The sequence below is a fragment of the Phodopus roborovskii genome, unplaced genomic scaffold, assembly GCF_943737965.1.
Source record: "Phodopus roborovskii unplaced genomic scaffold, PHOROB, whole genome shotgun sequence".
In the NCBI taxonomy this organism is placed as follows: Eukaryota; Metazoa; Chordata; class Mammalia; order Rodentia; family Cricetidae; genus Phodopus; species Phodopus roborovskii.
Window position 1 is genome coordinate 3,443,722 of NW_026126423.1, and position 25,160 is coordinate 3,468,881.

The following is a 25,160-nucleotide window of genomic DNA, read 5'->3' on the forward strand; positions in this document are numbered from 1 at the left end:
TCATTGTGCTGAAAAAAAAAAGCCAAAAAGAAATAAAATACATCAAGACATGCAATACCACCTTGAATTTTTGACTGTCCATACATTGCTATGCGGTCCTTATAGTGTGCCTAATACAATCTGAAAAGGAGTTTGTTTCATTTATAATCATTTTTACAAAAAAACAAGAGAAGCTTCCCATTCTAGTGTGAAAATAAGTTTCCATGTACACATAGTTAACAAATTGGCAAAAATAAGAATAAAGTAAAATAAAAGTTGCAAAGGTTGGGGGACAGAGAGAAAGAAGGAAAAAGAAAGAAAAGGATGAGGAGGAGGAGAAAAAGAAGGAGGAGGAGAATGAAAAGGAGGAAAAACAATGGGACAATGAAGAATTCATACAGCACTCATTGGTCCTACAGCAGAAGCAGAAATTATAACTACCAATCCTCTAAGGATACACATGGAGTAAAAAGCTATCTCAAAAGTAATATACAGCACATTTTAGCTTGTGATGATTTCATTCCTTTCTCTAAACACAGGCAGGTGTAATACATAATGCATTTTCCTCACAAAGACTGCTTGACCATGCTGCAGACTGAACATTGGTATGCTAGCTAGGCACATCCGCCCCACTGGTAACCCACACTGGCACCATACAAACCTCCTAATGCTCTCATCAAGGTGCTGCAGTGATGGTGTACTTGACCTGCCTTTAGAAAAAAACTTGTCATCCCACCCCACTTTCCATTCCAAACTAAAATGAGATTTTGAAAAAGCATCCACCGGACAGCCTTTGAAAGGCTTTACCCTTTAAAGTCCTTACTGACCTACCACTCACTTCAGATGCTTTCCTTCTGACTCATCTTGCTGGGCCATTTGACAGGCATAAAGAACAAAGACCTAAGTGGCTGGCAACTTTCTATGTGTTTTTCCTAAACTGTGTTTCATTCCTGAAAGTGATCCTTACATTGCAATTAATAGAATTAGAGCATCTGTGTTAATGGGATAGGAGTCCTGGGGAAACCCGGTCCCACAGGACAAGGTGCTGGGATTCTACAAAGCATCCTGGGAATGGGCTGTCTTGTTTTTATGAACTTCTTCATACTGTAGCCTTTTGCTTCCTGGGAAGAAAGTGTCCAGTGATGAGAATAGGAATGAAAGCAGTGGGCGCTCCTTGGAGAGACTGAGGGAAGAAACTAGTCCAACTGAGAGATGTGGAAAGGAAGATAAACAAAAAAGCCTCAATTTTAATGAATGAATTTAAATATTTTTAACTTGGAAATAATGCCCAGCCATGCCTTAGAGCAAGCTTCACTGAATTCAAGTATTATTTTAAACCTATCCATCCAATGTCACACATGAAATTAAAACATTTGAGTAACCTGATTTTTATTTTTCCTACCTCTCCCCAAAGCAAAAAATAAACAAAGAATCAAAAGGCTTGGACAGCCTGTGTATGGCTAGGAAAAAAAAATGTCAGACATCTTTCTATGATTTAATAACTTCAGCCTAGAAAAAAACCTTTTTAATAAAAAAAAAATATACAACTGATTCTGCATTTTCCAACTATTCTGTGTACTCCCCTTACAGTGCAACCCAAACAAGTCAACTACACTAAGTATTTGGGGGTATACCCTCTGTACAGCTCGTTTGTAAGCAACGCAAGTGCATAACCACTACTCTAATATAGTGCTCAAAAGATTAATTGAAACCTTCCCCTCTTTTACTGACACAGTTGAAGGTAATTGCTGGATGCAGCAATATCTTTTAGTCTTGTAAAACCGGCCATCAAGTCTCTACAGAAAGATGCATGAATTACCACCAGTGTTGTTGCTGCTTCTACAAACAACTGGCAAAAATATTTAAAGCTAAAATTTATTGCTCCAGATTTAACTTGCAGAACCGTATTGTTGTGTACAAACTGTTAATCTCCATAGATGCTCAGACGTGATTGTCTCCTTGTGTCTAAACACACAAAATACAAGCTGCTATCTGTACAGTTTACAGTACTGAATCACATATATTTGAAAATGAAGTATAGATATGTACTTTGCAAAGATACATGATTTTACAGTCGGGGGTTACCCAAACTTATTTTTTTTTTTTTTACAGCCACTTTCAAAATAGACAACAACTTCACTAGTATAGCTAAATTACATCAAAGGAGGATTAGTGTATTGAAAGTAAATAGACTGGCCAATTCCCCACGCTTCCCTGTTATTTTTATGTCTTTTTCTTTTCTTTTCCTCTTGTTTTTTGAAGAAATCCCTATACATAAAATGAAAATAATTTCTGGATATTTTCTTCATTGGTGGACTAAGTGGTTTCTTAAAACAAGACATTAGTTTGCCCTTCATTTCCAAATGCCTTGAAAATAAGATATACTACTGCTTTAAAAGAACCACCGGAAAGCTTCAGCGCTGGGAACAGGTGTTCTCTATAAAAAAAGAGCAAGAAAACAAGTTAAGCTTTCTTTCCATGTCAATATAAAATTAGATTTTTCTCCTTTACACTTTAGCAATAGTTTTAGTCAACCATACACAACACATATAGAGCAACATATAATAACAAAGGAAGTGCTCAATCTTAAAATATGAAAATTATACTATTCAATTTAAAAACGAATTAATACTGATTACAATGACTAAAACAGATACAAGATATTAACCAATAGAAGAGCAACTGGTAGCTCTACATAAATTCTGCAGCTGCCTGATGGCAACCCCACATCATTTTAAGTTGATCAACTTGGTGTCTACACATAAATACAATATTCCATCATGGCATAGGAAATACAGCCTTCATAATCTTCATGTATATATCTTATCTATTGCAAAAGTTCATAATCAGCTATGCATGCCATCTTCAATGTGATAGATATAAGCCTTTTATATATGTAAAGTGACTATAACTGAATTATTTTCCCATTACACTAACAAGTATGCAACCAGGCAGTATCTTGAAGTATATGTACAAAGTATAATATATACATACGTAAATATGCAATCTATGCAAGATTAATGTCAGAGCTGAGTGAAGCATCTCTTTATGGTGGCAAAATGAAATTCTAAGTGAATGTTGCCAGAGAGCCAGCCAGTTTGTGTGTATATCTGTGTATGTCTCTCTTTCTTCCCTTTCTCTCTCTCTCCTCTCTCTCTCTCTCTCTCTCTCTCTCTATATATATATATATATATATATATATATATATATTACTTGAATAGTACTTGAATTTACTAATAGAATTTCCTAATAGAATACAATGAAAGTTTTACTACAAAAAAGGTATTGGCTTTGACTTATTTTCTCATACATGAGTAATTTGGCTGTTGTTCTCTTTTCATATTAATGTTAATTGATAATTAATTAAAACCTGTATTAATCTAATGCCTAGTACATTATCTGTCCGACTTTAGACTACTCTCCTTTGAGAACTCCATGCCCACGTTCTTGGATGTGTCTTACTTTATTTCAAGTGTCTTTCTTTGTCTTAGACCTTAAGCCTATGTTAAAATAGCTCTATTGTTAAGAGAGTTTAAGTGAATAAGTTAACTGTTTTGGAAGGCAGATTTCATTTGTACTGTTGGCACCAACAATTGTTTTTAAAACCTGCCCTCAAGAACAACCAAAAGTTCAACTATTAAGACAAATTAAATTACTATAAATTACATAATTCAAATTTACATGCATATTCAAAAAAACCTAAATGGTACCTTCTCAAAGCACAAAGAGGTCTACTCTGTTCAATGAAACAGCACCTACTGTAGTGGGCCTTGACTCCTCTACTGATGAATTCACTAGCTTTGTCCTCTCCAGCTCACTGCATATACTGGACCTCCCTTGTTAAGAGCAGTTTTCTGACCAGCCTGGTTCCATAGCTGTGCCAGCCCCAAACTAACACACAGAGACACTGTATTAGATATAAAGCTATTGGCCAGTTACTAGTGTTTCTTATTGGCTAGCAATGTCTGAAATATTAACCCATTTCTATCAATCTAACTTATCTTACTGAAGAGAGGGTCTACACTTCTTTTCTCCTTAAGTCTCTACATCTTGAATATCCTCCACTACATCTCCCAGAATCCTCCTTGTCTCCTAGTCCCGCCTACCTTACCTTTCTATTTGCCAACAGTGCTTTATTCATTAACCAATAAGAGAAACATGTTTACAGAATGGCATCTCCCATCACTCCCTCATTTGGTTGTTTCTGAAAAACCTCCTTAAATACTTTCTAAATTTAACTTTTGAATACTAAATGGAATAATCATAATTCTAGTTACATTTACCTAGTCATTACTGAAGGAACTATGCAAAGCAATAAGGAAAACAGCATACTTGTTCTAACATTCCTACTTTACATAGGCACTCACACAAATGCACACACATGAACACACACACAAGCAGAAAATGAAAACTGAAAAGTTCTAGCAGATGCCACCTTGCTTTTTGATGCCAACTAAGAAGAAATTCCATATAAGTAACTTCATTTATAAAAATGTAGTCATTTTTAACAAGATACATTAGATCCAAGTGTATCCATGCAATTATATATCTACACTCAGATTCTCATATGAAAAATAAACATGTGCATATATATATTCATACATATGCACATTTATGTGTATATGTATGACAGAGATGCCAACTTACTCTCAGATGCCAATTGGAAACAAGTTTATAAATATATACTTATGCAGTCATGTATCTTGATAAACAGATATGTTTATGAAGATAAACAGAAAAAGTACATAGTACATTTTTTAAACGAGATGAGTCCTTATGCCTTAGATATACTTTTGAATCTATTTTCTCACTTCATCTGGCCATTTCTGCTATTCAATTTTATTTGCACTGTTTAGTGAAAACAAGCTTTTAAAATGTTACCTAGAGTCAAAGGTCACTTTTATAAGGAAAAGATGGTCTTTTCTCAGGGCTTGCTAGCTCTAAGAATTCATCAGACAGGAGGATACGAGAGAAGTGAAGCAGAGGTTCCTATGCTGATGTGCTCTGTCCTAAAGTAGCACCACAGTGATGGTCTCCTGTGATACCACTGTGCACTGTAGTGAGGTGAGAAGGCATCCCAGGGTAGGGGGATGGAGAAAGTACAAAGAGAAGGTGTGTTCAGAGTGAATTTTCTTTGCATTAAGATGTTTGAATTCATGACACTTAAAAAAAAAAGATAAGAAATCAGTACAGCAGTTTCTCAGGAACATGGGAATCAGTCTACCTCATGATCCAGCAATATACCCAAAGGATGCAAATTCATACAAGAACATATATTCAATTATGTTCATAGCAGTGTTGCTTGTAATAGCCAGAACCTGGAAATAACCTAGATGCCCCTCAACTGAAGAGTGGATGGAGAAAATGTGGTACGTCTACACAACGGATTACTATTCAGAGGAAAAAAAAAACAATGAAATTATGAAATTCGAAGGACAATGGATGAAACTGGAAGAAACCATCCTGAGTGAGGAAACCCAGTCACAAAAAGAGAAGCATGGTGTGTACTCATTCATATATGTATATTAGACATAGAGCAAAGGACTACCGACCTACATTCTATACCACCAGAGAAACTAGGAAACAAGGAGGACCCTAAGACAAAAATACATGGTCCCCTGAAGAAGGGGAAAGGGACAAGAGCCCTTGAGAAAACTGGGAGCACAGGGAGAGAGGGGAGGGAAGTAGGAAAAAGAGAAGGGGAGAAGAGGAGGAAGAGGGAGGAGAATGAGAGGGATCAGGAAGACTGAGACAGGGGAGGAATAGAGGACAGCAAGAAGAGATGCCTTAATAGAGGGAGCCAGTATAGGTTTAAAGAGGAACCTGGCACTAGGAAAATGTTCAGAGATCTACAAAGATGACCCCAACTAAGAATCTAGGCAGTATCAGTGAGGGAAGCCTTTGATGCCCTTTCCCTATAATGAGATTGATGACTACCTTAATTGCCATCCTAGAACCTTCATCCAGTAGTTGGTGGAAGCAGAAGCAGACTCCCACAGCTAAACACTGAGCCAAACTCCTGGAATCCAGTTGTAGAGAGGGAGGGGAGAGGAGTAAAGGAGTCAAGACCGTGCTGGAGAAACCTATAGAACAGGCTGACTTGACCAAGTGAGAGCACCTGACCACAGTTATAAAGCTGGGGAACCAGCATTGACTACTCCAAACCCTCTGAATGTGGGTGCCAGTTAAGAGGAGTTTGCAGTCTATGGGACCTCTATTAGTGGAACCAGTATTTATCCTGAGTGCATAAATGGACATTGACAGCCCATTCCCTATGCAGGGATACTCTCTCAGCCAGATACACGGAGGAGGGCCTAGGCTCTCAAATGATGCCACAGACATTGATAATTACCCCATGGAAGGCCTCACCATCCACCATCCATGGGGAATGGCTGGGGGAGGGGTTGGGGGGTTAGTATGAGGCATGGCAGGATGGGGGGATTGATATGTACAATGACTGTTTCTAAATTTAAGAAAAGGAAATGAAAAAAATCACCTAAAAATCTAAGAAAAATAAGGAAAATCACCAGTGTAATAATTCAAACAAATGATCAGATATATACCGGAAACTTACAATTTCCCTGCCAGTTTTATTTTAGGATTAAAAAGAGACCAAAACTCTTTAGTGTCTTAAGGGTTACAGCGAATGCCTTCTCTAACATTCTGTCCAATTGTCATTTGGCTCACCAGACATTTATTTGAGGGTGAGGCTGAGTCATTTGCAACCAAGCAGCTAGAAGCCACTCTGTTTCCAAACCACATCTGGGTTAAATCACAGGTTTCTGATTAGTCTGTGCAAATTTGGACACACATCTTCCTGACTTTGTAAGAAGACCATGGAAAATTGTTTGGAAGCTTCACACAACACAGGGGATTAGATGCTCTCACCAGCTACCTCGATGTTAGATAAATTCAAAGTCCCAGCTGGGGAATAGCACCCTTAATAAGATGACAATGACTTTGTGGATCTCGGTGATGCTGGCAGGGGACAGTTATCCTGAATGACAGGAAGACCAGATTCCCTTGGAAGGAAATGGGGTGGGGAGTAAAGAACAGAATTGAGTTGATCACATTGTTCAAGGCAGCCTTCGCCGCTCATGCAGGTGTGAGCAGCCTGGCTCCCAGGAGGCATGTGGAGAAACCTGCAGGTTCCCCACCCCACCCCACCGTCCCTCTTCCTGGCATTGCTATAAAACATGCTGCAAAGAATCCTCTGACAGAGGCCATATAGAAAATGACCTTCAAGCTTGAAAGAAGGGTGTGTGTTTGTCCCCTAAGTAATGCTTCAAAGCCATGTCCTCCGATGAAGGCATGGCAGGATAAATGCAAGCCCAAATACATTTTACATTTACCTACAAAGCTATGATAAATATCGTCTCTGGTGAAATGCATTTCAGCATACACTTTGCTGAGTAACAAAGAACGAACAAAACAGCCTCAAATGAATGCATGCGCCCCATGCTCTGCTTTGAGAATCCAAAAAGGTTTCTCTTTTTCAGCACCTGTCAAATGACTGCTGGTCAAATACTTCTGCACATTCCTGTTAGAAGTATACGCAGGCTAAGGAAAATTCTCCTCCCTAAATCTGCAAGTGGAGCACCTGAAACTGTCCAAATGCAGGATGTGGAAGTCAGTCATTTAGATCTAGGTGCCACAGATACATGTGAATGTATCAGTATTTATCACATTATACTTAAACACTTTTTAAGAGATGGCATTAGAATTTTCAACCGAGACTGTTAAATAATAATTTGCCAATATTTATTTGCATTGGTTTATACAACAAAGATTCCCATGATTCACTTGGCCTTCAAAATTTGACCATGAAACAGGGTGAGTCTAACATGATGACTTTATAAAGAACTACAATTTGAGAATAGCATCATTCCTGCTTGATTAAAAAATACCTACCCATGTTCTTATTGATGATTCTTAAGGGAAAACACATCATCAAATCATTTTCTCATTCCCATATAGTGATAGAAAAATGTTTTCCAGCCTAAGTCAATGCAATCTCAGGCTGCACAGAGTCAAGGGAACCTCTTTGGAGACCTGTTGAGAAGTTGCTTTCCCATAAATGCCACTATCAGTTTCTTAGACTCGGGGGCACTTGAGGCCTTGAATTTTGAAAACTTTGCTATATTTGGACCTACATATTAGTACTGCAACTTAAAGATTTTTATCAAATCCTTGAAAACCTGCATTAAAAATTACACAAATGAGTAAGTCAAAAGGCAGTCAAAAGGCAACAGATCTCCACTGTTGTCCTTTAGCATTTGACGGTGTGTGTGTGTGTGTGTGTGTGTGTGTGTGTATGTGTATGCATGCGTGTTGTTCATAGCTTTTAATAAAGTTTCTTAACTTAGGATTTTCTTTTTTGGATAAACAATAATAATGTAAAGTTCCCTTTTTCTGATTTGATCTATAAAATAGTATTAAAATACCATATCGTCCAGTGAATTTCTTCCTAGCAAATTTCAAAATCTGCTTGGAGATACAGGACATTGTATTGCATGTACAATACCACGGATATACTCCAATATATATGTTTATGCGTACATAAAAATCTTTGAATAGTTATGGTGTAAAGTGATACCTAGCAAAGATATCTCCTCAGATTTTAACAAAAAATGTCTTTTTATGTTTCTTTTTAACTGTTACACTGTAAAAAGCATAGTCTACTACTCTAAGCACTAGATAGTATAAATAGAGCATAATCATTATAGGAGAAAACTATGAATTTATGATCAATGATCAGTGTGAGCTTTGAATGTCCTGTTAATAAATAAAAATAATTTCATGGTAAAAATCACTTACGAAATATATGAATAAGAGCATGATTTTACTTTCTATCATTTTCCTTTCTTTTCTTTTTACTTGGTATTTGTAAGTAGGATCTCACTATGTTCCTGTTTGTCCTAAAACTTAAGACCCTCCTTCCTCAACCTGTGTAGTACTGCGACTATAGACTTCAGTCACCTCTCCCAGCTCTCTGGTTTTCAGTTACACCTCACCTTTCTTCCTCAGGCTCGGCAGTATGCTGTAATATGTATATAGTGGTTAGTATATCAGATTCATTTCTCTCACGGTTGAGTCATTTAACCCACACCTATCTGACATAAGGAGGCCTTCTTTTGATCAACATTTAGATGTAAATAAAAACAAGTACAATATTAGCACTAGCTGGTACTAGCTAAGGGAGGGCAGACACTAAGTGAAGAATGGTGAGCATAAGGTGCACTCACCCTTCCAGGCTTCTGACTTGACATCTGACATTATAAACTGACACTCGGATTCCTTTGGCGATTGGGGAAAAGCTAGCAATGGCGTTCTCAGCCTCCATTCTCAGTTGGCCCTTGCTCCTGTTACTCTTTCTACCTTGGGAGTGAGTCTCTTCCTCCACCTTCCTACCTATTTTTCTAGCCCCACCCTTGCTACCACCGCCAAGGTGATGTGATTTTAGAAGGCAATCCTAGCTAGTGTGAATAAAAGGACACGTCTCTAAAGCACACTGCAAGGAATTAAGTTCTCATGGTGGTAGAGTCGGTCACTGAAACAAGATTCAGAGACATGTACTCAAGGAGAGATGGAGTATGAGGGAAGAAAAATGACACATGGACATAATGGGCCCAAAGGACAATGTACTTTCTGCCCCTACTATCTAATGCAACCAGCTTCTTTACACATGACTCTTCATAAATGCGCCATATAATTAAATTTTGGGAGGAAATCAAAAACAAAACAAAACAAAACTTAAAACCACAACAGCCCAACAAATGGGTAAACTTATTGTGGCATGGATGAATATTTTAGTGATTAAAATGTTCTTGGACAGAAAAAATTAACCATGATATAGCAGCAACATGCTACAGAGAATTTTTTAATGACCCACAGATGTTAAAAAGTATTTTTCAAAAAAAAAAAAGTATTTTTCAAAAGTGATTGCATGTAATAACGTTAATCTTATGTATAAGCACGGGTGTAAAAGTAAAGTTGAAATGAGAGCTACAGCATTTAGCTGGCTATGGTGATGGTGGTGGTGTGGACCTATGATCTCAGCACTTTGGGAATGTAGGCAGGACCAACAGGAATGCACGTGATATCAGTTAGAGGACAACCTGGGCTGATGAGACTGCCTCACAAAAATAAATGCATAAAATGTAGGTTAATGAAATCTTAGCTACACTGTTTATAATTTAAATCTACAGAATATTATTTATATATCCATAAGCTTGTATTAGAGTATAGGTATATATATCTGGGTATAGGATTTGAGTATATTTCTCGGTGCACGTACACACGTACATACAGGCTCATTCACTAAAAGTTTAATAATCCATTCTCTCTCTGATGCTACTCTGCTAATTCCTGTCTGAAATACTGCCTGCAAGTAAAATTCGCTATTAAAAAAAAAAAAAAACTAATGAAGTTGGTTAAGAATTTTGAAATTTGGGGTAAATTTTTGTTACTGTCATGGATTTTTATCAGGGTCAACACTCTTCTACTGAAAACAAGAAGAGCTATTCATATAACCATGAGAAAGCTGTAGGTCACTTGCAGTACTAAAGATATTTAAGCTATTAAAGCTAGATTTGAATAGCCTCTAAATTTTACTAAGATAAAGCACAATAGTAACAATTACCATCTATAGCCCACCTAACTTACGGTATTTTCATTGCTATAGACCTGTAGAATTTTTTTGGTATTGCGTAATGGTGTAAGTTGCATAATATTTTGATTGAAGTTACTAGCATGTTGTTCAACATCTCCAGTAACACCCAGCCACCAACATAGCCCCTGGCAGTATTATGCACCTAAATTGCCCAGAGGAACCCAGAGGTCATTAATTCTAAGTAGATCCACCAGTTAGATGTCATCACCACAATTCACTGGGTTAGAAGCATGCTCCCAAGAACACCAGGAGGCTTTTGCAGGCTGGCTCTCCCAATATCTCCTCTTGTCCTGTCTTTGCCTTTTCTCTCTCCTCCCTGGTCTCACCTTCGAATCACCAGCACAAAGAATGCTCACAATTACTCTGACTTCATCTTTCTTCTTAACATTTTTTAAGTAAATAATGTAAAGCCAAGAATTAATTAACTAAACTTGTTCAATTTTTTTACATGTCTTCAATCACTGGGAGTATATTTACGTTCATTTACACAAAGAGGATACACACATGAAGGATTCTACCTATGACTTTGACATCAGAGTATCGCCACATAATCTAGTCCATGGGTTCAAATTCACCCTCACAAAATATTTATGGGGTTTTCCACATCTTTGTGGAAACATAGTAACTCAAAGAAAATTAATAAGCCTATATTTTTAGTCATGGGATTTGTTTATAATATGTAATAAGCAATAATCTTTACCATCATTCTGGAACCTTTTCTAAATGTTCAATCCAGTATTTTTCCAGAAACTTTTCTTATGACCACTTTAAAATTATGTTAACATTTTTGAATACTCTGTTGTTTATAAATAAATGTCTTTAGTTTATTATTTTGAGGATTTGTCTTCTTGCCTTGGCTCTCTTATGTTTCTAACTGAACAGCTAAGTTTTATCTTTAAATAGAAAATTGAAAGTGGAATAGAAAGGGAAGAAGATGGGGGAAGGGAGAGCTGGAGAGAATTCAGCAAAGGCAAGAAAAGCTAAACTAAGCTGCTGGTTTCCATGGAACTAACTTATCCATTGTAATGAATGACGAGAAAGATCAATTAATGGTTCTAGTGGGTCTAATCCCAGAGCCATCTTCTCAGATTGTAAAACACTGACAATCTCTGTTCATTTCTGACTCAAGGAGACTCGGGGTTGACCTAGAGCAGCTCGTTGTGTTCCCGGACTGCGGAAACCCTGTAGCTTGTGTGTGCTCCTGGCTCATCCTGTGCTCCTCCCTCCTCCTGTGCTGTTCACTCCTCCGTTCTCCATCTGTTGTCTCTTCCAGCATTCCCTTGCCTCTCATTCAGAACCTAACCGTACACCTTGAAACACAGCAGGAAATCTCACTGTGGTATCATGTACCACCTGCAGTGGCACTGCAGTCACCATATATCTCTTTGTGTCCCTTATCCAGATATGAACAACAAAACCAAAGTGAGCCATGCCCACCAGGGTGCTGTTGCTTCTAGAGTTATCTAGTATTTCACTGTTCCATTTTTAATTCGTTAATTTCTTAGATGAGAATTGAATATAAGAATGCGTAATATTTAATGATGCAAAGATGTATTGCATTTTTATATGGCATTTGTTTAAATCTGTGAAGCTATGTTACATTGCCTACCTAAAAGAGACTTGGTTGGTTTAATAAAGAGATGAATGTCTGTAGGCAGGACGGAGAAATAGGCAGAGAGAATAAATAGGAGAAGAATGGGAAGAGTAAGGGCTGAGAAAATGGGAAGAGGAGAGGAGGGCACCGAGGGCCAGCCACACAGCCACATAACCAGCCATGGCATAAGAAAGAAAGAAAAGTATATAGAATAGAAAAAGGTACCCAGAGGCAAAAGATAGACGGGATAATTTAAGTTAAGAAAAGCTGGCTAGAAACAAGCCAAACTAAGGCCAGGCATTCATAAGTAAGAATAAGTCTCCATGTAATAACAACCAACCAACCAACAAACAAACTACAACCTAAAGTTAGGGAGTCATAAAGGTACAGACAGAGGGCAACTGGGAATAAAGAAAAATGGTTCTTTCAGCCTGGACATGCACTGTAGCTCTCTATCTCTCTTACTGTCTCTCTCTCTCACTGTCCAATGTCTCTCTGTCTCTCTGTCTTTCTGTCTCTCTCTCTCTCTCTCTCTCTCTCTCTCTCTCTGTGTGTGTGTGTGTGTGTGTGTGTGTGTGTGTGTGTGTAACTTACATTCAGGCATTAGAAAGCAGTACCATACATACCATGCATGCATAAAGCAGGCAGAGGACTACCTCAAGAATCAAAGCATGCTGTTTATAGAAACGTCTATGTTTTACTCCTTACCTTACTAACAAATGCTCAGATATAATTTCCTTCCTCACAATAAACTTGCTCCATTGTATTACTGATATTGCTAACATTTTTTCCATTTTTTTTAATTAGAAAGTAGCCAACAAGTTCACATTATACACAGCAGTCTAATACAGTTGAAAGTACAACTTAGCGACACTTACTGCCTGTGGTACACCCATGTTTTCTGCCCCATTCTGCTTTATTACACTTCTCATGTGCTACTGAGAAGCGACCACGTTGGTCCCATGGACTCTGATACATTATACCTATAGTAGTCTAATATCCTGTCTCCTGCAGTGTGATAAAGTCAGTGTCAACCTCAACTCAATCTCCACATCACACAAACCCATATTCATGTGGGGAGACCCCCAAGGGGAAAACCCAGAGAAGTACCACACTTCAAAAATGCTCCCCAATTCTACACAAAGCAGCCTTGCCGTGGATAGAAAACATGTTTTGTTTTATATGGATTAAAAGTGGGATGCAATATATTTAAAATTTAGTAAAAGATTTTGCAACTGATTTTTCATCCATCTGTATCTCATAGTTTTCCTTATTCTCAACTCCATCAAAATCATTAATGCTCCTCATTAAAGCCTACAGAAACATGTCCACAGAAAACTCATTTCCCAGCACAATTTCTTGATCACTGATCCACCATCACTGATTACCACCATTTCCAACAATTACACTTCAGTGGTTTCCTTTCTTTATGAAAAGTATTTCATCCCTTTCTACTTTATGAAGTTTTGGAGAAAAGAGGTCTTTTGCAGAATTTGCTAGATTTGCTGAAATCCGCAGAAATGCCCATCACTCTTCTTGCTCTACAGACAGCATCGTGTTCTCTCCCATTTGATCTGAACCCCTTGGATGCTCCTATCAATCATCCAGTTAGGGTCTGGTATGCTGAGCAAGGAAGAACGCTTTCAGCAGAGTTTCCCCCTTCAATGCTTTTCTCAACACGTTAGCCTGCCCTCTAAAATGTAAGTTAAACTCAGACGAAGTTCAGATGTGAGCCTACTAATCTTGGGAGTATTTTAGCTGTACTCTGGGATTATGCTACTTATTCACAGGCGTGAGTCAAAATAACATCAGCTGTGGCACAGACCTCCCCATCTCAAATTCATCCCCCACTAAACCTGAAGCCTAAGCTGTGGTCTCAGCTCTCACTCAGACTTTGAGCCCTTGTTACTTACTTTGGTCCTATTTTCCAGTCTGCAGAATTTCAAACTGCTGGAAGAATGAAGGAATAAACACTCAATCTTGCATAGTGTTTAGCATCCTATTTTTATTTATTTAGTTTTGAAAACATCCTTGGAGGTTCATTTCTTTTAGGGCCTCTCACTTTTCCCTCTTAGAAACACTAACTTTCCCACATCACAACCTAAAAACAGTCACCATCTCACCATTTCACAAAACTCCACTGTGGGGGGGCGGGGGCTGGAGAAACAACTTCCAAAATAACCAAACAACAACAAAAACCTCAATAGCTGTGGTCACTTGACTTTTCAATCTCAAAACCATTTTACCTGTCTCACATGTATACTGAATGCATGCCTGTATCTTCTACCTATACTAATGTTTACTAATATATACATTTAGTTCTTCAACACTAAATGCATTCTCTAGCTGGTATTCATAGGGGGCATTTAACCCTTTCCTGGCATTGACTCTCCTGAACTAATTGACATCATGAATAGCTTCCTAGTGAAGCTGTGTAATCTTCTTAATCATTGTTCGTTTAATAAGTTGTTTGAGACTGGAAGTACTTTTTACAGCTTCTATATGTTTAATTTAAAAAAAAAAATGAAAAGCCAGTAAATTGTAGCATTGTATTTCCCTGAATATAATTTATATGATTTTACATAAAAATATACAATGATTATGACTTATTTTTAAAAGTAACTGTTTTTACCATTAGTTAAAAAAAAAAAAAAAAAAAAAAAAAAACCCGCATTGGAACAGTTGAGATAACTACTCAAAAAAGAAAGGAGAGGGAAACCATGGAGCTTGATTTTCTACCTATTTATGTATTTTCAAGTTCCTAAAAAAAGCCAAGACACAGTGTGTAAGTTTCACAGAGGAAAACAGACAAACAAAAAACACAAAAACCCTTATATTGCTTCAGAGTAGAAGTTAACAAGCCTGCAGACCCGCTAAAGCCTTGCAGAACTGAGTCCTCAGCGTCATTAAATGGCTGTCGCATCTGAAGCATGATGCGAGGTAACTCAACAGAAAACGGAAATCAGGACGCTGAATAGTGGGAGGGGTTAACAGTTACCCTGCAGAATGATTCAGTTTCTAGACAGGTGTCTCTGCATGTGAGGGAACAAGATGTGACTGGGATGAGATCAGCCCTGCAGCCCTCTGCAGGTGCCTCGAAACGCACAAGAATACCAGAGCAACGCCAAATAAATAAATAGAGGCACAAACACTGGAGCAGGACTGGAGCAACAAAACTGTGCACACACACACACCCACTGCACTAACAGGTTATACAACACATATCCTTGAAAAGAGGCTTTTTTATAAAAACTACTTCCCAGACTGCTCTGCTCCTCCATCCGAATCATACACTACGTAATATCCTCATCAACTAATGAAAACACAGCCAATCACTACCCTGCACAAAGCATTTTGAGCTCATTTCTGCTCACAAATTAACCTATTAATCAGAGAAAATTTCATTTAAACACATCTTAACTCCAGCCTATTACTTTATCTAGATATCTCTCTATGACTATATCATGGATTTCTTATTTCATATAATGTAAGAAATTGAAACATACCCAGCTTTGTGAAATGTACTGAATGGGACACCATCTTATTAAACTTTTCCAGTGCAAAATTAAAGTGAATTGCTTTCTGGTAAAGGGGAGTTATACATTCAGATCATCTGATCAATTCTGATTGAGTAATAGATTTTAAGGGCACCTGCCACTTTTAAAAAAACACATTTGGGCCCATTCCTGGGAAATTGTAAAATAGTTAAATGTGTAACTTAAAACCCAAAATGAACATCCCAATACAATTTCAGGATGCATAGCAACAACTCCTATCTCCAGTTTCCAATGGTTAATAATGCTCCACTTGGAGGAATTATGGTGGACATCTCTATCCTCTCTGCAAGCTTTTTAAATATTCTTATAGATCACTTTGGTGAACCATTCCACACTGATCTGTAAATCTGTGTGATCTAAAAGAAAAACAGATTGGTCCAGAGAAAGGTAATTTGATAATGAAGTCATTAAAACTTTTCAAGTCAAGTCACCTTTACAACTTCACTAAATAAGCACCCCTTTCTTCACCAAACAGCTATATGTGACCAAGGAGAAGCCTAAACAAAGTTCAACGTTATTCAAGAGTTTTCTCATTGCTTTTCCGAATGTTTGCTATGTTTTGCTTGACAATATCTAAGTTTCAAAAAATATTCTATATATAGTAGTCTCTAAATGCTTTTTCCCCCAAATTTATTTCACTGCTTCTAATTATCATATAAAATACTGCTTAGATTTTTTTCCCATGATGTTTAGATGGATCATGGCATTGGTATCATTTATGAAACATTATCCTATTTTCAGAAGCAACTTTATGTTAGCTGACAGATAAAGTTGTATGGATTTACTATGTACAACATGAGCTCTGTTGTACACAGAATATAAAACAACCTTAACTCCTATGAACCAAATCCAGTGATAGGCTGAGAAATTCAATGTCTTCATGATCAAGGTGCCCTTTTTCCTTACCATTTGTAGATTCTGGATTTTCTCCACAGATTATTCCATTGTTACATTCTAATATAACAAAAATTTGTCACTTTATTGGGTTTTATTGAACATTTTTCCTTTTCCTTCCAACAGTCAGTATACATTACATCTTTGTTTTAAAAATTAGTTCCTACTAGCATGTTTTAGTTCTAAAATTGAAAACTCATTTTGAAACTATTCCATGAAGTGAAAAATTGGAAAATGTTTGAATTTAAAATAAAAGAGATTAATAATTTATCTATGCATATCTATGTACTTTTTAAATCACTAAACTTCAAAACTTTGTGAAGTGTTCAGTTATTGGCTGATTTTCCCTGCTCTTCATCTCTGGAGTGACATTCTACTTTAGATGTGGGCTACCAATGAATTTCCTTAGCAGACGGGTGCCATCATTCTGCACGAATTACAGCAGTGTTTTGTCCAGCATTTCACAACTGTCATTGGTCAAGGCCCTTAGAACTTAAACACTGCAGCTAGTGTATCTCTTCCCCTTCTGAAACACACTTCTAAATAAAGTTACCTAGTTTTACTTGATAATATCACAGTGTTTATAATCAAATCCCTTAGAATCTCAAGCTAACTTCTAGAAACATTATGGTGGGCTTGTACACCAACACACATTTCTATTTTCTTAATGAGAGAAAGAAAAAGGGCCCAACCATCTTTTCCTGATTTTCCAGTGTTTGTACCTCTTCTGTGCAGCAGGAAGAGCAGGACTGGGGGCTGGGCAACTCCCCAGAGGCACAGCCCCACCAATGTAATTCCCTAAATCAACTAATGGGAGAGAAACCAGATCTGTGTGGTCTCTAATGCTGTCCCACAGAGATCAATCATGTCACCTGAACAACGTTCAGGGACTAAGAGGCCAGCCTGCCCATGGGACAACTTCATCCCTTGAGTTATATTACACTGGGATATTTTAAAATGTTAAACCTTTGTACCAGAAAAATAACTGTTGTGCATATACAGTCTGAGGGATTACCTTTGCAAGATAAAGTATTAACTTAATATCATAATAGTCTCCCACATGGTCATATTTTAAATACATCTAGGATCTTAATATTAATTAAGAACATACATTTTAAAAATAAATTTTATCCCACAAGAGTATTTGTATCAACTGCTTTTAACAATTAGTGGCTATTTGTTAATATAGTGATTATGAATGAGCAGTGACATATGCAAATGCGAAGTACACAAAACATGAAGCACTCATTATTTCATGGGTATTACCATACTGAATGCCAAGGAATGGTTTTATAAGCACAAGTTCCTCTTAAAATGGAACTGAGCAGAAATAGGTCCTGTTTAAAGGAAGGCTAGAAAAGGAGTCTTAAGAAAATGTAGGCTCAAATCCCAGCACACTCATGAGACTCTTTTTAATCTTGTTTTACACAGCCTGAAATCAACCTCACTAGGCCTTCAGTGCCTGTGATAAGAACAGGTCAAAGGCAAGAAAGAGGGCACAAGGGTTTGGAGGGCTGAGCAGGAATCTGAGCTGTGGTTTGTAGGCAGATGTTAACTTCTCAAGTATCCCTAAACTACAGCCACAAGTATTAGCTACTAAATTTATGACTGAAAACCAAGTCCAGAACTTCAAACAAGCAGGCTCATCCACCCTCAGAAACATCTCCTGAGATGATAATGTATCAAATTAGAGACAGGAAACGAGCTCAGCAGGGGATTTCCAACATTGGCTCTGTCATTCACACTGTGCTAAGGCATCTCTGTACAGAAGGCTTGTAAGTTTCCTACAACTGTACCTTGAGGTTGCAGGTGGGTTTGAGGTAACTGCACTGTAATTACATTATTCACTGCCTAGATACTCAGACAACTTTGAAAACTTTTTCCTTTCATTCTGCCGAGTATCCCACTAATGATCATTGCCTGGAACCATAGCTTATGCCATGCTCTGGTAGGAAGGAACCTTCAGTCAGGAAAATATCTGCAGAGGGCAATGGACATTCTCTCTAGCCACTCCTCACTTTCTGTGGGGCCACACAATTTTGGTGCATGCTCATTTTCAAAAACAAAATGATTCTATGTTTAGACTCATAGGGAAAAAAATTAAAGTTTGTAGGAAACGATCCAGGGAGAGAAGAAATATATGAAGCCTGTTTAGATGAACACACCAGAAACATTTTTGAAAGTCAATTAGAAATCATAGCAAACGCCTCTGGAGTGCTTACTAACTAAATAAGCAAGAATTGTTCAGTGGTCCTGTCTGCTACATTCCCTACAATGGTATACACCGTGGGACAGTGACTGTAGCTAAAGCTGAGTCCCAACAATGTCAAAACTACAACGCTACATCTTACTTTTTAAAGAGAAAACAGAAACCATATAGTCCTATTCACTGGCATTTGCAGGAAACCACAATGTAAGGTGAATTTTGATTTCCTGTGATCTTCTAGCCCTAGAGAAGTCATTGTAAACTAACTCCCAAAAGAGAGTTCAAAAGTTAGTTTTTGGCTTCTGAGAAAATGCATGGACCTGTTCTGTAGCTGCTGCTGTCTTTGCTTGACCAGGATTGCCCAAAGGAAGAATGAAGTGATGTGGAAAAATTAAAGTTCCCACGAAGACATGGTTTCTTTATAAAGAGGAATACATGTACTGTTGTGATGCTTCTGACTTTGGGAATCCAAGTCCCTTGGCCTTGACTTGTATCCAACAAAGTGAAATGATCCATCTTCTTCATAGTCAAACCAGAAGCAAGATCTTTTAACTTTTTCCTTTATTTGTTGAAACTCCAATTCTCAATGACTGAAAGGAAACATCCCTAGACCACGTTCCTAATTTTTAAAAGAATGTATAAGTATTCCTCAGGACAGACTGTAAGGGTCACTTTCAGCCTACACTTTGGTCCACAGACCTTCCCAACACTAAACAGATTACCCAGTCTCACATTGCACAAGCAGCTAACCTTACTCACTCTATCTCCTCACAGACTATGATTGCCTGTCCAAATTTCCTTCTTACTATGTCACCAGAACAATCTATCTGTGACTCTGTATTTTTTCCTTTTAGGTTTTGATCAAGATATCAAATAAAATGTTCATTACGTACATCAATCTTAATTTGGAATGTAATTAAAAGCCTAATTTTAGCATGACTTTAGCGACTAACATCTATTTTAAGGAGCTATAGGAAAAGTAAACTATCATTTACTATATATCGTATCAACCAAAACCTCTCTATGTCTTGAGTAATTTTGCAGCCACACATTCTTTGTCAGATAGAAATAAAACAACAGCAATAACAAAAAAAAAAAAACCACACCAAGATTTTCTGAAACTACATAAAATATTTTAAAAATCAAGCCCCCATTATCCACAATACGAAATAACTACCACTTTACTCAAAGTCCCATTTCAAAGATGGCTGTTGACTATCAACACTTTATAGGGTATATATATATATATATATATATATATATATATATATATATGGCAAAAAATAAAACAAGCAAAAAGCATTCTATCAGGCTAGGAGGATAAAAATCCCCCCTTGAGTCCAGGTATTTCAGCACACACACAATATATGATATATATGATGGATGGTATATATACATATGTATATGTATACTGTAAGTTGTGTAGCACATGTGTAGTGTTAGTGCAGGGTCTCTACTAAGTCATGTATAGAGAGAGATGTGTTCGATATTTTGGGCAGATCTGTTTGTTTCATATTTCCCTGAGAGCCCAGTTTAAACCATCAAGGGAAAAATATTAACCATACTCAAATGTAAAACTTCAGATTCTTAGGCCAACTGCTCTTTTTCCAGAGATAGAGGGGAGGCGCACCCTTCCAGCAGAAGGGCTGTTCCAGATGAAGTGCGCATGGGATGGTGGCGTGTATATAGAGGCCATGCCCTCTTGCAAACCACCTATGACAGTATGTTACAACCTGCAAGCTTCAGAAAAGAGGGTGCTGTGTCTTGAAGCCAGACAAGAAACCCTGTGTGGGAGAGGAGAAGGGGGTGAGGAGGGAGGGGGCAAGACTGGGAAACAAGAAATCATCTCCTCTGACCTCTAGCGAAGTGCCAGGTTTTTTCTTTAGCTCTTCACATTTTCTAAATTTGCAGATCTGGTGTCCCGTTTTGCGGTTCCTGCAACTGCTGCAGACGCCACAGTTGATGAGCCTCTTGCAGGGCACGCAGACCCCACACCTTTTCCTCTTCTTCTTGGCCGGGTTGGCTCCGCCAGCTCCCCCCGAGGAGGACGAGGAGGAGGAGGAATGATTCTGCGGGCAGTCTGCCAGATTGGCAATTTGAAACGCACTGTCTGTGACGGCTGCTGAGGCTGCTGCGGGGGAGTGAAGGGCTGTCATGACGATGACCCCTGGAGGTAATGAGATGCCCCCTAAAGCCGGGATAGCGGAAAAAGTCCCCACCCGCTCGGGGAGATTCATTATCTCTGCTTCAGCAGCGCCGCATTTGAGCTTGTTCATGCATTCCCCCGCCAAAGGTCTGCAGTGTTCGGGGGATAAGGTGGAGAGGAAATTAGTATTTGCCATTTGCAACGACGGCTCTGGCGGACAGCCAGCCTTCCCCAGCCGCTGGGAGTCGTTCCGGTGGTGCATGCTGGTCCTGCCGCCGCCGCCACCGCCGCCGCCGCCACCGCCGGCGGCGGGGAGGATCGCCGAGGAGGAGGCGGAGGAGGAGGCGGCGGCCGAGGAGGATTTCCTGCCGGCCCCGCCGCCCCCACCCCCGCCGCCCCCGCCGCCCCCGCCGCCGCCCCCGCTGCCCCAGAGCATCGCGGTGGCGGCGGCGGTGGCCGCGTTGTCGCAGTTCCACGGGGACATGCCGATGCGCGCGGCGGCCGCGGCGGCGGCGGCGCTGCTGGGGAAGATGGGGGTGGTGATGCGCGCGATCTTGGCTGCCTGCGGGAAGGCGCCCCCGTTGGTCTTGTAGAAGGAGGTGGCAAAAGAGCGGTAGCGCTCCATCTCCGAGTTGTAATCCACAAGGCTGTTCAGGGCCCCCTCGGGCAGGTGGCTTTCCTTGGGCAAGCCCGGGGCCTCCGGGCTCGGCCCGGGCTCCACGCAGACATTGGTGTTCATGGTGCAGGGGGGGAAGAAGGGGTGCAGGGTGGAAGTGGGGACCGCCTGGTCCGACACCTGGGTGGGAAAGGGGGAAAGGTGGGGGGGAGGGAAGCGGGTGATGGTGGGGTCGGGGTACCGGCTGGGCCGGGCAGGAAAGGGGGATCCGGGTGGGGAGAGCAAGGTGAGGGCTGCTTTAGTCCTCTCTGGGGCGCATGTCCACAGGCGGTGAATTCCCAGGCAGCGTCTTCCTTTGCATTATCCTCCAACTGTTACAACTAAAATAAAGAAAGTCATTCCAACGAGCTGCACGAGGAGAAAAATTAAAAATAAATAAACAGCCACCCTCGCTAGCCCCACCGCAGACACCACAGAAAGCTCCCACGTTCTCCAGTCGGGTCGTTTGCATAACAATCACCAAGACGTGACCCCCCACCCCCTAACATTCCCATCCCCTGCTCCCTCCCTCCCCGCAGCACAGCACACAGCTCCTCCCCCCCTATTCTTGTAACCCTCCTGAGAAAAAATGTATTAATAGCTGGAGTACCCAGGGAAAGAGGAAAGACGGGGGTGACAAATGCCGAGGGAGAAGGGCAATTGGAGTGCTAAAGACATGCAAATCAGGGGTGGGAGGGCGATACTACCTATAAGCAGAGGGCATTTAAACATTATGAAATGTGTGAACAAGTGTTGCCTGGGCATGCAAATGCTGTAAAGTAGAAAACAGCAATGGCCCTATGAGGAAAACGAACAGGAAATTAGCAAATGAAGTAGTGAGAAAGTCTACAATACATCCGAGCATAAACTGTAAGCAAACACAATACAACTGAGAGCTACGAGACTGCCCACATACAATCTGAACTAAAGAGGCAGGGAAAAAAGAACTACCAGCTGCCACAGTGTCCTTCTGTGTCTGCGGTCATTAGTTTGAATCCCAGCACAGCTGGCTCTGTTAGGGTCTTAATTCAATGGACCAAGGACAGGTCTCAATTGTACAAGCCATTTGGTGGTGGAGCTTGGCAGGGGCAAGAGGGTGGTGTACTACTGGTTTAAAAGAAAGGAGAAAGAGAAAGATGGGAGAATATATATATATATATAAATTTTTTTTCAATGTCACAGACTCAGAACTGTCTGCTGCCCCTGTAAGAATAGCCCCAATCATTTCTAATTGCTGTTTCCTCCCTAGAAAAGAGGAAAGCAAGGAACCATAAAATAAAAAAAAAAAAAAAATCTTTCACCAACACTGATTTTTGCATAGAGTGAAAAAGAGGGAAGATTTCCTTCAGGTGTTGTTTACCCAAAGAACCATTAAGATCTTTTTTTCTTTGCTTCTTTTTCTTTTTTTTTTTTTTAAGAAGAAAGTTTAATGTTAACTGGGCATTTGCATTTCTCTGCTTACAGGCCATCATTAAGCTTCAGGAAGAAGTATTTTGGTTGCTTATTAAAGGGTAAAGAGGTACCCTGCAGCAGTTTAAGAATTAAAGAAGCAAAGATATAAAATGTATATTCACCTAGAAAGAAGAAAAAGAAAACAAACCACCAGTTTCTTTGTTTTCCTGTTTTTTTTTTTTTTTTTCTCTCTCCTAGAGTACCTTTCTCTGGCATCTTCTGAAGCCTATAGATTGGGCTAGAAGGTGGAGTGCAGGGAATTTAACTGAGGCCTAGTAGTGTCTGTCTCAAATTTTCAGAGTTTCAAATGCATATCAATTATAGTAATTATGCTTATAATTAGATTAATGAACCATTTATGTCAAAACTCCAAGTGTGAAAACTTCAAGACCTACTGAGGAGGCACCCTAAAAAAAATGGGTTCCTGTAAACAAATCCCTATTAGGCAAAGTAAATCAAGATAAGGAACCTCCCCCAAGGCTGGATTAGAAGCTAGCAGGCTTCCTTCAATCACAGCAAGTCCTTAATCACTCAGGAACCACCTCTGTGGTCTCACATTAAGGCAAACTGCTTTCTTCAGAGGTCTGATGACAATACAAAGGGGCCCCCAAATCCTCCTGGCTACATCTTCTTGGTACTTGCAAGGGTCTGGGGGAAAACACAGCAAAGAATATGCCCACAGCTTCAGTTTCTGTGAATTGCATTGAAGATGCAACACCATAATAACTGCTACTCACTAAAAACTAGTTATGCCAACCATGCAATAGGCATCATACCCTGAGTAGAGGGAAAATTTTAACATTTTAGTCTCTTGACCTTGTTCCAAAGAAAGAAAGAATTTAACATCCCCTTTCAGAGTCTTAGTGTGGTGTTTCCAAACAAGCTGTCCTTGCCTCTCTTATTCCCACCATCTCCCCCTTCCCACCTCTAGGTTCAATGCCACCAGAAACTGTAGAAAATGATTGTGCCCAGTATCCAGGTCATTATTGCTTAATCAATCCATCCCTGGAGCATGAAAAGGGTATCTAAGCCACAGCTATTGTTTGGCTTTTATTTAGCAACAAAATAAAACACACACACCAATAACTATAGTTCTAATACTAAAGCTAAATTAAACATCCATACTTCTTGCTTTGCCTCTGAACAATGTGACTGTACATGCCTAATACTGTATGTCTGGTCTACCAGAGACACGGAGATCAAAGGTCATATTTAACATTCAGGAGGAGGGGCGGGTGCAAATTAATTAATTAATTAATACAGCCACGGGCTTTTATTGCTGGAGTCCAGCATTAATATACTTTTACAATCCCACCGGACAGCAAACATTTAAGAGAGAAAGAGAGAGGGGTTAAAAGCCAGAGGAAGAGAAAGAACAATCACTTACCAGTCTCTTTTTATTTGGGGAGCCTTAGAATTTGCAGACGCTGCCAGTCTGCCTTTAATTAGTTGCACATCACCCCCTAACACAAAGAAACACAAATCCAGATGTGTCTTGGCAGCTCCCAATTACAACTTTAATACTTGTAAACAAACTGTTGGGGATGGGGGGGTGGGGTAAATAAATATGCGGATGAAAAAAAAATACCTGTAAATGGCTTTTTTTTTTCTTGTTGCAGAGAGGAGGAGGAGATGGTGTTAGTGGAGGGGGTGGAAGGAGGAGGAGGTGGGGGTGGAGAGGAAAGCGCCGAGTGTGAGCGTGTGTGGGAGAGCGCGGGGCTGTTGTCGGTGGTCTCTGCTCTTCCCAGCGCGTTGCTCCCGGTCCGTCTCCAGTCGCTGTGTGCGAGGGAGGGAGGGAGCCGGGGAGTCTCTCCCTCTCTCTCTCTTTCTCACCCTCCCCCCTCGCTCTGTTTGTGTGTGTGTGTGTGTGCGCGTGTGTGTGTGTGTGCGCGTGTGTGTGTGTGCGTGTGTGCGGTGGCTGGGGGAGGGGAGCGCAGAGAAAGGCGAGGGAGGCGGTGCGGAGCCGGGGGCGGGGGCGGGCCGCGGCGACGGCGCCGAGGTGAGC

General features: G+C 39.8%; 1 protein-coding gene across 3 annotated transcripts; it reads right to left on the minus strand.

Annotated features, from left to right (window-relative positions):
• Nucleotides 1-1,697: 1,697 nt before the first annotated feature.
• On the minus strand, nt 1,698-25,033 carry Cxxc4 (CXXC finger protein 4). 3 transcript variants are annotated; one of them, XM_051185460.1, is made up of 4 exons: nt 24,744-25,033; nt 24,543-24,618; nt 20,759-22,044; nt 1,698-2,416 (listed from the first exon to the last, which is right to left on the minus strand). In XM_051185460.1, exons 3-4 carry the CDS (start codon nt 21,785-21,787, stop codon nt 2,372-2,374), a joined length of 1,074 nt encoding a protein of 357 aa, XP_051041417.1. In that variant the 5' UTR covers nt 21,788-22,044; nt 24,543-24,618; nt 24,744-25,033; the 3' UTR covers nt 1,698-2,371. The 3 variants fall into 3 exon arrangements, with proteins under 3 accessions (XP_051041417.1, XP_051041418.1, XP_051041419.1); XM_051185461.1 differs by lacking the exon at nt 24,543-24,618; XM_051185462.1 differs by lacking the exons at nt 24,543-24,618; nt 24,744-25,033 and adding an exon at nt 22,411-22,593.
• Nucleotides 25,034-25,160: the final 127 nt, after the last annotated feature.